A 17,251-nucleotide genomic window follows, 5' to 3' on the forward strand; every position below is an offset into this window, starting at 1 on the left:
TATTAGTCACTCTTGACGACTGTGCGTTATTAACAATATCTCGCGCACAGACAACACATTAGTGACTTATAAAGAAAGAAGAAGGGAGAAAACTTTTTTATAAAATATTCTCGGAGCAGAGATAACGCACAACAAACAACAAAATTTGTTATAACACAAAGAGAGAGGGGAGGAGAGAAACAAAGGACAGATTAGAAAACGACGACGTATCTCAAGAGACTATTATCTGAAATAAAAGTATCTTTTTATAAAGAAATGGAAGAGAGGAAGAAAGATTTGAACCTACGACGTTGGGTTCAACAAGCAAACACGCTAAACGTTACACCAAACATCGAACATACATATTTCGTTCTAACATTATGACGTACTTTATCGTCCATATTTATTTACAATTTTTCTTGTCAATTTTTTTTTCTTTTTCTTTTTCTTTTTCTTTTTCTTTTTTTTCTTTTTTCTTTTTTTTTTTTTTTTGTAAAATAACGAAAGAACGCGACGTATTCGTCCTCGGTTTTTCTCCTCTTATTTTTAATCATATACACGTAGTTGGTATTAGAAGAATGTTAAATAGTTACAAAATAATATATATATACATATATATCATAAACAATCTAATCGTATAAACAATGATGTCATAGGTATGAGTATCGATCGATTACGTGTCACACGGTAACACTCGAAAGATTATACCATTGGATAACGAATGAAAAACTCTCAATGGGAAATCATTTAATCTGAGACATGTCATCGACGAACATATATATATATATATGCATTTTCTATATGTATATATATATATATACATATATATGTGCACGCACTTAATTACGTGTATGCGTTTTAAATGTATTCTCAAGTGTTCTGTGAAAACAACTTTTTTTTGTCTCTTTCCTACACGATAAAATGACTCGAGCGAATTAGTTTCGCGAGATAAAATAATAAGAAATTAAAAAAAAAAAACCCGGGATGGTTGAGTGGAATATAAGCAAATATTGATTGCTAAAATTGCTAAAAAAAGCAAATTCGAATGTATATTTCCTAAATGAAGTTCATTAAGAGATAACGATTTCTACGTAAAGAGAATTAATGATAAAGCAAGTGTTTTGCTCGAAAACAAAAAAAAAAATCTTCTAAGATATATTCTTCGATTTTGTTTAGAATACCAAGATTGTCTCGAGATGGCAATAAGAGATTTAAAAAAAAAAAAAAAAAAGAAAAAGAAAAAAAAAAACGATCAATTTAATCTCTTTCCGAGAAACTTTTACACAGGCTAATTTGTTTTAATCTTTTTTTCTTTCTCAGATTGTAAAATTACGAGTCTCTGGGAACTTTCAGTTCGACCACTGTTACCTCGTATTTTTATTTTTATTTTTCCTACAATTTTTTTTTTCTCAAGAATAATACGGCTTTCCTCGATTTTCTTATTTTTTCTTACTTCCTTACTTCCTTTTTTTTCTTCACGCGTGCCAAGAAAAAAAACCAAAAAAAAAAAAAAAAAAAAAGAACAAAGAAAAGGGGAGAAAAAATATTCACAATAATGTCGTCGGTAACAAGTTACAAGAAATCAATGATAAATAAACGTGAATCGTTTGCTCTTTTAATGTCGGCACGTTCGACCGAATGGATAATTCACGTGTGGTTGTTTCGTAGTAGTAACTACTACCTACAACTTATAAGAACGGAAAAGGCCAAGCGAAAGGAAAGTTCTTTGCAAAGGAAAGGAGAGCAGACAATGAAAGAAGAAAAAGACGGAGATCCTTTTACATGGATCGAGTATAACGTCGTAATACTAACAATTATTATAATGCACACGTCATTTTTTTTATGGTAAAGAGAGAGAAAGAGAGAGAAAGAGAGAGAGAGAGAGAGAGAGAGAGAGAGAGAGAGAGAGACAGAAAAAAAATAACGAAAGAAAGATTAAGATAATAAAACAAATAATTGTCACTGACAAGATAGGTATCTCTTCGTACAAGCTCGTACCGATAATTTACTACACGGAAAATTCTGATATTACTTCGAGTAATCGTTACATAAGATCTGTGGGAGTATGCCTGTGTGCGTGTATGTGCATGTATGTGTATGCACGGAATAAATGTTGTGTACAGACACAACAGAAGCCACCGTTAAACGCGTGATCAGAAAGACAATAATTAAATTTCAAATATTCGAACGCACGAAGATACATACCTAACATAATTACATAAACGGTTTTATCAAAGAAAATATTTTATCTGAATTACAACGAAAAGAGAGAAAGAGAGAGAGAGAGAGAGAGAGAGAGAGAGAGAGAGAGAGAGAGAGAAAAGGAAAGTAAAAGAAAAAAATAGAAATAATCCGTATCGATTATAATTACGTGTTCGTATTTTTGATTTTATTTGACTTGCGAAAAATTTTCTATTATAAGTTGAACAAACGATGGAAAAAATAATTTGTTTCTTTTCTTTTAGATGTGATTTTTCAAAATTGATAATTCGATGCTTTTCAAACACTTTCTCGCTTTGTCCCAACCAATCGCAAAACAACGAGCTTAGCACATTAATTTATTATATCATTAACAACAATTTTAACGTAATTGATATTTAAAATGATTGATAAACTTTTGATCCCTCCCCTCCTTCCTCCATCTATTCCCTCTCCCGATCAAGCCTGTATTTAATTAATTATCAAAAGATTAATTCAAAATTATTATTGAATTTTATCGATGATCTAGAACGATCCTGAGCCATACATTTTAGATTTAATGAAATTGGTAAATAAACGACGACTCGTTTTGGGATTACCGTAATGGATAATAAAATAATTGATTCGAGGGATGCTGGTTTGCGTGAGTCAGGCGGATATAACCAAAGAGCTACCAGGAGTGGGTCATCGTTTAAACGTAATAGGAAGAAGGGTGATCAGGAGAAGAGAAGAGAAGAGAAGAGAAGAGGGACGGACGAACGAACGGATTCGCTTATTCGATTTTATCCCGTCTCATCTGGAAGCAACTTGTTGTTTCGTCATACCTACCGATAGATCGAAAGCGACTAGCTCTAAACCGGTTAGAAGTTTCTTTATCGCCAAGTCCTACGCTACAATGTTTCACTTGCATACATATGCATCTATATATACATATACGTGATTGATTTTTCAATTAATCCGTGACTGCTTATCGATTTATAATCGGTTTTCGAAACAAATAGAATTGATTTATTTCTTTCGATAAATAAATAAATAAATATATATATGTATATATATATATATATATATATATATATATATATATATATATATATGTAGTGGTAGAGTAATAAAAAGATATAAAAGGATCGATTAAAATGAGACGTCCTGTGCATGTACGAATCGAGAGGACAATTGTGATTACCTATTAAGGATAAAGGTTATTTAATTAACTACTTCTTGCACCCACATATTCTTTGCGTAGGCAAAAGAAACAGAAAGAAAGAGAGAGAAAGAGAGACGCACCTTAAACGGTACAGAGTCAAAACCGTACGAAAGTGACGTTCATTGATTATTAATGACAATATATTTCGATAAGTCTCTTAATAGGGAACGATGCCTACAGAATGAATTAGTTATATATATATATATATATGTCATAATAGATTCAACGATCTATTGATCGATCGATCGATCGAAGAAAATTCTATGCTTACATACATATTCTTAACAATTTCTTAGCAAGCAAAAGTTTCCATTGCCACGTTGGAAACATCTGATTCGAAGGAGAGATAAGAATCTAAGCTCTCGCGCGCTGCGGTAGGTATATAAATACATATATACGTATATACATGTATATACCAAGAGACAAGAACGCAGGAGAACTCGTTTCCGCGTGCTGAGAGTATGTTAGCAGCTTGATGTTGACGTCTTGGGTGGGTGGCAAACTGGTGGATCGGATCGTGTTGAAATTACGTGGGATTAAGCGAGAAGGAAAGATTTCAAAGAAAGAAAAAGAAAGGACAAGAGAGGGAGAGAGAGAGAGAAAGGGAAAGAGAAGATAAAGATAGACGCATATAGGTCCTGCATATATATATATATATATATATATATATATATATATAGAACATATTGCTCGTTATCATTATGCAAATGATCCAGGCAGACATTAGAAAAGATCATACACGTGTACGTATACATATGCAAATACATGCATACATGTGTGTATGTCTATATATACATATATCTATGTATCTATGCATATAATTATTTCCCTTTTTCTTTTCTCCTTCGAAAAGTCATTGAATCAAAAGATGAGCTAACTTAATACTAAAAATAAATTATTTTGCAAGTCTCTGAGTCATTTTAAAATGACGATAATATATTGTTGATCACGTTGATAAGCCTCGTGTTAAATGACGTTTTCCTTTTTCCTCTTACTTACTTAATTACTTACTTACTTACTTTCTTCACGATGATCGATAAGAAGAAAAATAACAGTAAGTACATATGTATCTCGTTTTTTCTTTTTCTTTTTTTTATCATTATCTTTCCTTTCTTATTTCTTTGATATTAAAAAATAATGAGGATAAAAATCAAAGATAAGCGGGCAAGTTATTCGCGGGCATGGTTTTATTGCGCTAATCGGATTTTCTACAGGATGCCATTGACCCGCGCACAAAGGGGTGGGGACGGGGATATCGATTTACATATAATTATAATTAGAAGGGGTAAAAAAATAAAGACGAATAGTAGAAAAGTGTCTGCATGTATCATACGTCTCTCTCTCTCTCTCTCTCTCTCTCTCATCGAGAGGTCCAGTTCGATAACCTACTATCCCTCTCCTCCCATCCCCCCCTAACGTCCTCCTATCCTCTTTCCATCTCACTCTCTCACTTTTTCTACCCTACGATCGTGTTCAAATGTAACCTATGCCTTGTTTACGTCGTTTATCGCTTTACGCTACGCTTTCGGCATGGCCGAAAAATTCATATCATTAATAAAAACGATATCCAATTAAATCAATTAAAGGATAATAATTGGACTTGCCCGATTTTATTAGATATTATTCAATTCGTTTGACGAAAGGAATGAAAAAAAAAGATAAAGAAAAAAAAAATGCGAAGAAAAAAGAAGCAAAACAAAACGATATTCGATATAAATGACGTATCGGAATTAGTTGACGAAACGTTGTAATTATATAATATTATTTTTTTGTTTAATTAGTTCAAAAAAAAATATGTTACGCTGACTTTAATTAAAAAAGAAATGATATTAAAAGTAATAATAATAATAATATATATATATATATATATTATATACTTGTATTTTATTACATATCCGACATAAATAACTTCTTATCGTAGATAATAAGAACATCGTAAACAATTTTATGATAGCCAGACAATTTTTTCTTCTTTTTTTTTTTCTTTTCTGTTCTTTTTATTTTCAAAAAGACACGACGACGTGTTTACCTCACGCGTTAAAGGCATGTTTACATGTACGTATGTATACATGTATAATATATACATACGTATTTATGTATGCTATATTTTCATGCAGACGAACATATTTTTTTCAAATGTGAATGTTTAAAGGTCACGACCAAGAAAAAGAAAGAGATAGAGAGAGAGAGAGAGAGAAAGTTTATTTCTTCATAATGCTTTCCTGTTCATTTTCAACGAGTATAATTCGTAAATACTATTTTTGGCTAACTTGTAATGCTCATTCGAAATTTTCTGATGGATAGTCTTTTTTTTGTATCATCTATCTATATACATACGTATATACATATTATATATATATATATACCTATATATAGGAAAATATAATGAGTATGGGAAAGCTTGAAAAATTTACATAATACCCAAAGTAATATATGCTCCTTGGTATTATGCGCATAATTAAAAAAAAAAAAAAAAAAAAAAAAAAAAAAAAAAAAAAAAAAAAAAAAAAAAAAAAAATACTCTCTCTCTTTCTCTCTCACTCTCTCTTTCTATCTCGCGGTAACATAAGAATATTCATAATTACTTTCTCGTAGCATCGGTGACAAAGTTAATTAAGTCGTGAAGAATGTAGATACTTTCGAACGAGCTCGCTGCTACAAGTTATTGAAATTTGGATTCTACTCACATAGTAGAGGATTAAGTCACGTTTCAAGGCTTAAACTTACTCAATGTAACGACGCGCTTATTTCGATATGTATGCGTGCCTATAGGTCTTTTTATTTTTCTTTCTTTTTTTCTTTTTTTTCTTTTTTTTTTTTTTTCTTTTTTTGTTATTGACTCACGTCGAACAGAACTTATTTTAAGAAATAATTATTGGCTTTTCCCCTCCATCATCACATCCCTTCACACTCCTTCCTCCCACATATTGATACTACGAACTTGTTAAAGAGAAAGAAAGAGAGAAAGAGAGAAAAGAAATAGAAATCACAATGTGAAATTTGATTTCGCGGAAAGATTTAAATATTTTTCCTGTTACATTCTATTACAAATTTACAACGCGTAATATCGCGTATTGTTGGCTTTGATCCATTTCGAGGAAAAATATAGCACGTTGCCACGTGTGAGGCATTAAAAATTTTCCACGTATAAACGTTGTAAACAATAGGACGATAGGAGGAATGGTATAAAATTGGAGGACACCTTCGTAAATCAAAAGAATCAGATAGGGATTAAGGTCATTAGATTGAGTCCCATCAAGTTCGTTAGGTTTGAGCAAACGTTGATAAAGCGTTAGAATGATACAAGGTTGTCTTTTAAAATCATTCTCGTAACTCGATTGAAATAAAATCGTATGCCCGTTTAATCTTAGATCGTCTCTCTCGTTCCGACTAGTGCCAATGTTGGTGACGTTTCTGTCGTGAAGGCTAACGAAAAGAAAAAAAAAAAAAATAGGAAAAGAGAGACAGAGAGAGAGAGAGAGAAAGAGAGAGAGAGAGAGAGAGAAAAACCTATCTCCATTCATTTCCACTTCATCTTTATTTATCTTCCTTCGTTCTTTCGTACACGAGAGACAATGAATTCGTTCATAACTAATAAGAAACATAAAAAAAAAATAAAGAAAAGAAAAACAAAAAGAAAGAGAGAAAATAAAAAACAAAAAAAAAGGAAAACTCAGTCCGTCAAGGTTAACCTCGATCATTCTGATTTATAATAAGTTTCTTCTTTACGATTAGATCGTTTTTTATTGTAAAAGAATTTGTCAATGTGAAAAAAAAAAGAAAAAAAAGAAAAGAGAGAGAGAGAGAGAGAGAGAGAAAGAGAGAGAGAGAGAGAGAAATAGAGAAGGGAATGTGAGAAATGAAAAAGGAAAAAATAAAAGGTACAAAAAGAAATGAAATATTATTTACATTTTACTACGATGTGCGTTCTATGATTACGAGGTGAAATCGTATCGGAGGCGTCTAACTGTCTGGGCAAGCAAATCTCGCACTGGCTGTCGTCCAAAGAGCGAATAAGAGTCTCTCAATCAGTCACGTAATTTACTTGAATAGAAAAAGAGATGAAAAAAAAAAAAAAAAACAAAAAAAAAATTATCTCAATGCGTTGAACGTGACAATTATAATAGTTTTACATAGGATGAACCAAAAATATCTATGCTTTTAGTTTTGCAATTTGATAGTAAAAGAAAAGAAAGGTAAAAATTAGCTTGAATAATCTCAATGAAGGGATAACTTAAGAATTGATTATTATATCTTGACTCACCCTATATTAAACTTGTCGGATTTTATTCGTCGTTTATTATTATTATTCTTTATTTATTTATTTTTTCTCTTTTCTATGTGGATAGGGGAGGGAATCATCGATAACGAGTTTCATATGTTTGTTTTTTCTTTTATATATATATATATATATATATATATATATATATATAAAATAATTAGAATATTAGAAGGGGAATATTAGAAAAAAAAAGAAAGAAAAAGAATAAGAAGAATGAGGCGCATGATGCAGCTCGTTTCTTTCTTCGGGTTCTTCCCTTTCAAGTATTATTCTCGTTTCAAGCTGAAAGCCCAACAAAACGAAAATGATTTTAAAGAGGGGCAAAGAGAAGCTCGTAGAATTCCGAGTAAGAAGCGAAGAAAGAGACGTTTCTCTAAATACATTTTGCGAGCTTGGAGCAATTCGCGTGTCCAAAAGGAGACAGATGCGTTCTTCTAACAATCGGTTAACTAAAACGAAACGATCAAATGAAAACGTAAACGAATTTCTATTGGAACGTTGAACACGTTCGATCTATAAATCATTCGTTGGTGTAATCAAACGGCGAATTATTTCAACTTGGAAAAACAAATGTCAAAGTGAAACGTTTATCAATTTTTAGATCAACTTCGTGGACGTTACGATTTGTTATTTTTTTCTTTTTTTTTTTTTCATTATATTTTTTTTCTTTTTTTTTTCTTTTTTAATATTATATATAAATTTAATCAATTAATTTTTTATACAAACGCGTGGATTCGATCGCGAGCATCATGTATAAAATAGAAACGCGAAGTATAAAAAAAAATTGGCGGATGGTTGGTTGTTGTTTGTTCCGTTGTGTTGCAAACCCAACCACCGCGACACATCCCTGGTGGGGATCGAACCCACGACCTTTGGATTAGAAGTCCAACGCGCTATCCTCTGCGCCACAGGGACTTGGTGATGTGAGGTGCGTACCGACTATCTTACAAACGACAGTTTATTCCAATTCTTGACTAGTAGATGTCACCACTATTCCTATGCAACGTAATACAGTAGCGTATATTGTCGAACGATTGATAACAACGTAAACGACATTTTCTTTAACTCTTTCTTTTCTCTATAATTAATATATAATGATATATTAATATTGCTTCGATAATACTCGTAGCTGTATTTTTTATTATCTTCGCTCGTGTTACATAACGTTACGATTAATAGATCGATATCTAAGGTGACTATTTCGTTATTTATTTGAAATAAAAGATACTACTGTTTCTCCTCTATTCGAGAATATTTTTAAAAGTAAAACGCTTTTCTTTCTTTTTCTTTTCTTTTTTCTACTTTGTTTGGATCGTTTTTTTTTGTTTTTTTTTTTGTTTTTTTTTTTTTTTTTTGTTTTTTTTATCATAACGTACGATAGTCCCTAGCGTGCGCCATTAATGTTACGTCCCTGCGTTGCAAGTTGCAATACGTATAGAGAACGACGATCAACACGCAGGGAAGTAAAGTGAAGCAGACTCGACGTGTTCTGTGTTACTACGTCTCTCTCTCTCTCTCTCTCTCTCTCTCTCCTTCTATCTATCAACTTTTCCAAACGATTGATCTATTTAGTCGGTGGGGCGCTCGTCGAAGCATAAACAAAGTGCGTGCTAGTAACGAGGAGCGTCATTGTCATTTTCAGTGTCCTGTGATAAGGAGAAATAGAAAGGAGAAGGAGGAGGAGAGGAGAAGGACGAGGAGGAGTGTTCGGACGTTGATCGAACATTGCTGGTGAAGAAGAAGAAAAAGAAGGAAAAGGAGAAGAAGGAGAAGAAGAAGGAGGAGGAGGAGGAGAAGGAGGAGACAAACAAAATGGGAAGGGAAATGACGAAAACGAAAATGAAATATCTTATGGGAAATAGAGAGAGGGAGAGAGAGTGAGTGAGGGAGGGAGGGATCGAGTAGAAGAAAACAAAAAAGAAAAAGAAGAGAGAGAGAAAGAGACGCGTGTGTTGTGATTTCTGTGCGCGCGGAAGAGGAAGAGAGAGAGAGAGAGAGAGAGAGAGAGAGAGGGAACGAACAAGATGGCCGGCCAGAAACATATGACAAAGAACGACGAGCTACCGCCGTGGCCGAGGGCGACGTTCGCTCGGTTCCTCGTCTCTCGGTATTGCTGATCCTAGTTCGTTTTCGAGAGAGGAATAGGTGTTTTTTGGCACCGGTTGTGGTGTTCTTTTCGAAGGGGGTTTTTTATATAAAGAAGAGAGAGAAAGAAAGAGTGAGAGAGAGAGAGAGAGAGAGCGAGGAGGATAGAAAGGGTGGAAGAAAAGATAGAGAGAAAGAGAGAGAGAGAGAGAGAGAGAGAGAGAGCGGAAAGAGAAAAGAAAGAGGGGATCGTGACTGCCAAGAGAGTCGGTGATCCTGTGACCGAAGGAGCCATGACTACGCGTGGAGAATGGGCTCGATCGCATCGGTGTTGCAATGGCATTGCTCGGAGTGCGCTCTGATAAATCCAACGGAGAGCGCCAGATGCGCCAGGTGCGGCCTGGCACGAATCAGGAGCGATGACGAGAGGGCGACCAGACTCAGCCAAGAGTTGAGCGCAAAGCGCGGGGAACCTCCTCCGCGCCGGATGAGACAGTTACGTCGTAAGAAAGAGGGGAAAGACGCGGAGGAGGAGGAGGAGGAGGTGGGGGAGGAGGGTGGAGAACTCGACGAAGAGGAAGGTGCTTCTTCTTCATCGTCATCGTCATCGTCATCGTCGTCGTCGTCGTCGTCGTCGTCGTCACCATCATCATCATCGTCCGCGACGTCGCCGTCGTCGTCATCGTCGTCGGGATCATTACCGCCGACGCCACCACCGAGACTCAACATTCATAGGCTCGATAACAATACCACCGAAAATCATCCACAGGTTGACGTCCATGAGGATACGATTACCACTACTCGCGAGCCCACCAAATCCCTCGCACTACAGTTTTTTCAACGGTGAGGAGATCTCGTCCTCTCACCCACCACTATTCTCCTCTTCTCTCTTCTTCCACATATCCTTTCCTTGCCGTTATCCTTTTGTACGGTATACCCCCATTAACTCGATTGAAGATCCTATCTTCGATCGTTGCACATTGCAGTGTCCAGTTTATGTTTTTCTAGCAGAGAGAACAAGAACGAGAATCATATCCTTGTTATGATCCATGCGAAAAGGTGCCAAGCGTTTCAAAATGAAATTATATGTTTATAGTAAGACGTAAATGTTCTTTCTTTCTTTGTGATATTAGAAGTATCTTCTTAAGAGAAATATCAATTATTTCTTTTGTCATAGGAATAACATAATTCATTGTACCTATGACACACATTATTTTTGTTATGTTTATCTTGGCATTTACATTGTATTCATTGTCGTGTCATTTGGACGACATGTTATGTTGTTTGTTTTTTTTTTTTTGTTTCCTTCTTTATTTTTCCATAGATCTCTTAATAAACGTTTCTCTATTATTTGTTAATGTTAATAGATATTTTCTTTGTATTTATTTTCTAGCGTTAATAAGAATTCATCTGTAACCAATGTTCTTAAGAAGAGGCCACGTTATGGTTCGTGGTGTGGGAGTATCTCTGACAGAGAGCCACTTAAACGATCCACTTCTGTACCTTCCTTAGTGACACGGTGGACCTGCATTCGTTGTTTATTGGATAATAGTTGTAGCTCCACATTGGTTTGTGCAGCCTGCGATGCCAGTTTTTCTATAGCCCAGCTCGATGAAAGACAGATAGGAGCGAGGAAGGGGAAAAAACTTAATCAGTGTAAAGCCAAACAAGAACCTAAAGTAGAGTTGTTAAAAAATGCAGTATTTGGACATTTGACCAAAAATTTGAATGCTGGCTATAGTATAACATATACTCCATCTAATGCCAAAAGAGTTTATAACAAAGGTAATTTCTATTAAAGAATTTATATTTTTATGATGTAACGTATACGACATAAGATATTTAGATTATGATCATTATTTTGATTGGATAGGTATGGCACAATTGACAAGTATAAGTCGCAGTGAAAGAGGAAGAAACGTTCGCGAGGAGTGGACATTACCTACGCTCGAAACGATGGATCCAACGTCGCTTCCCTACTCAGATAATGCGGAAACTTCTCAACGTTCTCCTAAGCGTCACAGTCCTTCTATGTATGAAAGAGTTAAATCCAAAGTGAGTCGTTCTTTGTCTAATGGCTCCGTCGTACAAAAGCTCTCTGAACTCGTCATTCAAAGACCCACCAGCTTAGTAGTGTCTGAAGCACATCAGGATGATGCCTTGTGGAGTTGCGATAATTGTACGCTCGATAATGCACCGGGATTGGAGCAATGTGAAGCGTGCGAAGCACCTAGAAGCCCAGCACCATGCAGTGGTGTTGTTATCAGTGTTCCTGCTTGGGAAACACGTGCACTATCCTCGGCAGGTCCACTGTCTTATAGACGATCTTTCTCTGATGTCAATTCTATTACAAATGTGACTCAAAGGAAGACAATAAATCGTAGGAGTCTAAACGACGAAGAACCACCGGCGGTACCTCCACATTCCATTGGTTTCACCTCAAAACCAAAGTATTCATATATAGGTATCAGCGAGCCTGATGTTCCACCACCATTGCCAAAGAAGCAAAGCAGCAAATTAGGTTTACTAGCCACCAAGGCACATAGCGAAGCTACCAGCCCTGTTAGTGATGTAGCCAGTGTGAGTCCTTTAAAACGTATGTGGACGTGTCAAAAGTGTTCTTATGCCTACAATCCTTTGTGGTCTGTGGCTTGCGATATTTGTGGTTCCCCTAGATCACCACCTTCTCTCACACAACCTAGTTTAATAACTGTGACGAAGGATGGAGCTAGTTGTCCTATGCGAGTGCAGTCTCCCATTATAGTGTCACGAGACAGTGTCAGATATATCCCACCAAAATCGGCTACCTTGGCTACGGCAGAGTCTGATTTGGACGATCAATTGGATCCTCCTCCTTCTCCGGTTTGGACTTGTAAGAAGTGTACATTACTTAATGCTGTTTCGCGAACTACGTGCGAAGCATGTGGTGGTTCCAAACTTAAAAGCATAATGCACTTAGAGGATGCTACATTAAGAAAAGGGGAGAGTTGGGTATGCCCCTCGTGTACATTAAGGAATCCGCTGTCAGCACAAACTTGTAATGCCTGTAAAACGTTAGCAGACTTTTTAGAAGTGCCCAAGGACAATAGAATTCAAGGACAAAGAAGTCCAAGTCCAAGACTTTGTCACCCAGCAAATTCAAAAGTTGTTGCCCAAAAATATAGAAATTCCGTACGAAGAAACGGTTCCTCGATAGCTGACAAAAGACATTCAAGATCTAAAGATCCAAGTCATACTCAAGTAAGAACTTTTTTTCTATTTATGCTCTTTCTCCCTGTGATAATCTCATATAGACTTTTTTTTTTATTTTCTTTTTTTTTCTTTTTTTTTTTTTTTCTTTTTTTTTTTTACAGTGGCAATGTAAGTTGTGTACCTATGAAAATAAGAGTACGAACAGAACTTGCGAGATGTGCCAAAGCTCGAAGACCTTATCCGAAGCATCGGGAGATAGACCAAGACTTATCGAGGCTGGTACTAGTACACTTACGATGCAACGTCAGGAAAGTGTAGTAATGGAAAATTTAAGACAATTGGAGGAAAGAGAAGCATTAGAAAAATGGGAGCGTATAGTACGTTATTGTAAAGAGGTAATACAATGTTGAATTAAATTAAAACCGCACGATACTAAGTTTTCATTTTATAATAATCGACTGAAGTACATTTCACATTTTCTTTTTTTTCTTTTTTTTTTTTTTTTTTTCCAAGACGAACGAGCCCTTTGTCGACGATTCATTTCCACCAGCTCCAAAATCTTTGTACTATAATCCCGCGGATACGAAAGATAATCACGTAGTTCAATGGAGAAGACCTCATCAAATTAATGTTGACTCGAGCGTCGACTCTAAACTGCCATGGGCCGTTTTTAGAACACCGTTGCCCTCAGATATTTCGCAAGGAGTCTTAGGAAATTGCTGGTTACTTTCAGCTTTGGCCGTATTGGCGGAAAGCGATGAACTCGTAAGAAGGGTTCTCGTGATGAGAGAAACGTGTCCTGAAGGGGCTTATCAAGTTAGACTTTGTAAAGATGGAAAATGGACAACGGTATTGGTCGATGATCTCTTGCCTTGTGACAAAAGAGGTCATTTAGTATATTCACAGGCAAAAAGAAAACAACTTTGGGTACCGTTAATCGAAAAGGCAGTTGCTAAAATTCATGGTTGTTACGAAGCTTTAGTATCGGGCAGAGCTATAGAAGGTTTGGCTACGTTAACCGGTGCACCATGCGAAAGTGTACCTTTGCAACCTTCGGCATTACCAAGTGAAGATGAACTTGATAAGGATCTAATTTGGGCACAACTTTTGTCATCGAGACAAGCTATGTTTTTAATGGGTGCTAGCTGTGGCGGTGGTAATATGAAAGTCGACGAAGAAGAGTATCAAAGAAAAGGTTTAAGGCCAAGGTAGACTTCAAACTTAATAAATCCAAACAACGCTCAATAAAATACATTCTACGAATTTTTAAAACTTAAACAATTGTTCCAGGCACGCTTATTCCGTTCTTGATGTACGTGACGTTCAGGTAAGCTATAACGAAACATTGTAATAACATTCGACGATACGATCGAACTACAATGAAATATCTCTTTTTAGGGAATACGTTTGTTAAGATTACGAAACCCCTGGGGTCATTACAGCTGGAAAGGAGATTGGTCCGACGATAGTCCTATATGGACTCCGCAATTGCGAGAAATGTTAATGCCACACGGTGCTTCGGACGGTGTGTTTTGGATTTCCTTTGACGACGTTTTAAAATATTTCGATTGCATAGATATATGCAAAACTAGAGTTGGTTGGAGCGAAGTTAGATTACGTGGTACGCTACCGCCTTTATCATCTCTCAGGCATTTATCGTGCGTATTGTTAACAGTATTAGAACCAACTGAGACTGAATTCACATTATTCCAAGAGGGTCAAAGGTATGCATTTTTCTATTAACTTGACGGTCGAGTAAAAGTAAGACCTTAAGAATTTGTTTGTTTGAAAAATACGTAGGAATTCTGAAAAGTCACAACGTTCTCAGTTAGATCTATGTGTGGTTGTATTTCGCACGCGATCACCAGCGGCACCAGAAGTGGGGAGATTGGTAGAGCATAGTAAGCGGCAGGTACGAGGATTCGTTGGATGTCACAAAATGTTAGAAAGGGACTTGTATATAGTCGTATGTTTGGCATTTAATCATTGGCATACCGGTATGGAGGATACATCCAGTTATCCGGAGTATGTTCTCGCAATACATAGTTCTAAGAGACTTTTGGTAGAACAAATTTCTCCTCCTGCGTTCGTATTGGCCGATGCGATTATAAGTTTAACTTTAGCGAAAGGACAGCGACACGAGGTAAAAAAGAAACTTTGTTGATTTACTATCGATTTCAATACTATAATATTGATCGAAAGTAAGAGAAATATTTTTTTTTCTTTGGTTTTTTTGTTTTCTTTTTCTTTTTCCTTGTTTTCTTTTTTTTTTTTTTTTTTTTTTAGGGAAGAGAAGGTATGACGGCGTATTATTTAACCAAAGGATGGGCTGGTTTAGTGGTAATGGTAGAAAATCGTCATGTTAATAAATGGATACACGTAAAATGTGACTGCCATGAAAGCTATAACGTTGTGTCCACAAGAGGACAGCTCAGAACTGCCGATAGTGTTCCCCCACTTCACAGGTACATTTTACTCGTTATATTATTATAAAATTGGTATCCTTACGATATTTGTTTTTCCAGACAAGTTATCATAGTCCTAACGCAATTGGAAGGTAGCGGAGGTTTTTCAATAGCACATCGACTCACTCACCGATTAGCGAACAGTGGAAATTTGCACGATTGGGGACCACCCGATACCCAACATCATCCTCAAATAGATACTCAGGTCGAAGGTTTACACAGTCCTCGTTTAATCACGTGAAAATTTACGTGTTACGACTGACTTTCGTTGAACACACAGGGGCGACGTTTAAGAAAAAAAAAAAAAAAAAAAAAAAAGAAAAAAAACAGTAAAAAGTGCCCATATTGCTCGAAAAACTTTTATTATAATAGCAAAAAGTTGAAAGATTTTGATTGAAAACAGCGTAAAGGAAAAAAAAACAAACGAAGAGAAAAAAGAAAAGAAAGCGAAACAACGTAGGAAGATTGCAATGCATAGTACATCATCCCAAAGTAATTAAAAATGATACTTTTTGTGCTTTCTAATCGACGATATTTCACGAAAATTCTTAGAGTTGCAATACGCTCAGCGCAAAGAACAGGATACAATAATTTAAAAAAAAAAAAAAATTAAAAAGTAAAAGGAAAAAAAAAATACAAATAAAATTAAAAAGGGAAAAAGAGAAAGAAAGAGAGATTAATAATATGATGGTTCTCGGAGGTTAAAAATTTGTAATATTTTCTTCTTTACATTCTTGTATGATTCTCTCGATTCGCATTCTAACGAGAAAGCACATACTTTAAAAGAACATAAACAAATGAAAAAACAAGTAAAAAAAAAAAAGGACAAAAAAGAAAATATCTATCATTAGATATCTCTGCTGGAACCATTGATCCGTAAAGAAAAATAAAAAAAAATAAAAAAAAATAAAAAAATAAAAAAACAATAAAAAAAAAAAAATAAAATAAAAAAAGACTTAAGGAAATGAAAAATATATATGTGAAGAGACAAGTTTTAATATATAGGTTGTTGCGTTGAAATCGATGCACGCTATCTTTCCGATTACTGCCAGAGGTACAAAGAGATAATAAACTGGACGTGCATTTAAAATGAAAAACTGTTTGAATGAAAAGGGGATGCCTCTTGTTTAAGTATAATAGCTTATAAATCTTAACGTTTCACGATATATCACACATATTCCTGATATGTTATTTCGAAAAAATGAGGAATTAATTATCTTCTAAATAATATATGAAATAGATAACAATGTTTGCACGTTTATCAATTAATTATTATTCTCTTCTATTGTTTCGTTTGAAAACTTCCGAAAGTGATGGTGTGCATTTGTATCAACGAAACGGCTTGTGTAACGACATACACATACACACTTTGCTTGTTTATATATATATGTGTATATATATATATATATATATATATATATATATATATGAAAAGAAAAAAAAAAAATATGAAAGAGAAAGAAGAATTAGAAGAAAAAGAATAAAAAGAAGAAGATGAAGAAGAAGAAAAAGAAGAATTATTTTCTCAACTTAACATTTAAGCATCATTCATAAGAAATGACAAAACCTAAATGAAAATATAAAATAATATAATGTAAATTGCGATATCTCTAGGAGTCATTAAGGAATTTGCGAGAGCACGATACGATAAAACATTGCTTGTTTTCTTTTTCTTTTATTTATTTATTTATTTATTTTTTTTTTTTTTTTTTTTTGGAATTGCTTAAATTTGCTTAATGGAACACATCATATAAATATAATTTTACGGTTTCTCATTTTCACTTTTTGCTTCGTGTATCTTATCGCTGACAACGCTCTTACATTGCATAAGTGTGATGATGATGA

At 34.9% G+C, this 17,251-nt stretch overlaps 1 protein-coding gene and 1 non-coding gene across 5 annotated transcripts; one reads left to right on the top strand and one right to left on the bottom strand.

The window, feature by feature from the left end:
• The first annotated feature begins 1,848 nt into the window (after window positions 1–1,848).
• Window positions 1,849–17,150, top strand: LOC124955136 (calpain-D-like). 4 transcript variants are annotated; one of them, XM_047509089.1, is made up of 11 exons: window positions 1,849–1,868; window positions 9,945–10,592; window positions 11,143–11,534; window positions 11,623–12,989; window positions 13,103–13,336; window positions 13,455–14,149; window positions 14,232–14,268; window positions 14,340–14,665; window positions 14,742–15,084; window positions 15,228–15,406; window positions 15,467–17,150. In XM_047509089.1, the coding sequence occupies exons 2-11, from the start codon at window positions 10,060–10,062 to the stop codon at window positions 15,645–15,647; spliced, it is 4,287 nt and encodes a 1,428-aa protein (XP_047365045.1). In that variant the 5' UTR covers window positions 1,849–1,868; window positions 9,945–10,059; the 3' UTR covers window positions 15,648–17,150. The 4 variants fall into 4 exon arrangements, with proteins under 4 accessions (XP_047365045.1, XP_047365048.1, XP_047365044.1 ...); XM_047509088.1 differs by lacking the exon at window positions 1,849–1,868 and having other exon boundaries at window positions 9,084–10,592; XM_047509090.1 differs by lacking the exons at window positions 1,849–1,868; window positions 9,945–10,592 and adding an exon at window positions 10,609–10,808.
• On the bottom strand, window positions 8,507–8,579 carry Trnar-ucu. The gene has a single exon. It is a non-coding gene; the product is annotated as a tRNA-Arg (tRNA).
• Window positions 17,151–17,251: the final 101 nt, after the last annotated feature.

Source organism: Vespa velutina, chromosome 17, assembly GCF_912470025.1.
Source record: "Vespa velutina chromosome 17, iVesVel2.1, whole genome shotgun sequence".
Classification (NCBI taxonomy): Eukaryota; Metazoa; Arthropoda; class Insecta; order Hymenoptera; family Vespidae; genus Vespa; species Vespa velutina.

Excerpts from the sequence above, each read along its gene's own strand:
- LOC124955136 (XM_047509089.1), top strand. The coding sequence starts at position 10,060 with ATGGGCTCGATCGCATCGGTGTTGCAATGGCATTGCTCGGAGTGCGCT. Across the intron at positions 10,593-11,142 it reads GCACTACAGTTTTTTCAACG|CGTTAATAAGAATTCATCTG; the intron begins GTGAGGAGATCT and ends TTTATTTTCTAG. Across the intron at positions 13,337-13,454 it reads TAGTACGTTATTGTAAAGAG|ACGAACGAGCCCTTTGTCGA; the intron begins GTAATACAATGT and ends TTTTTTTCCAAG.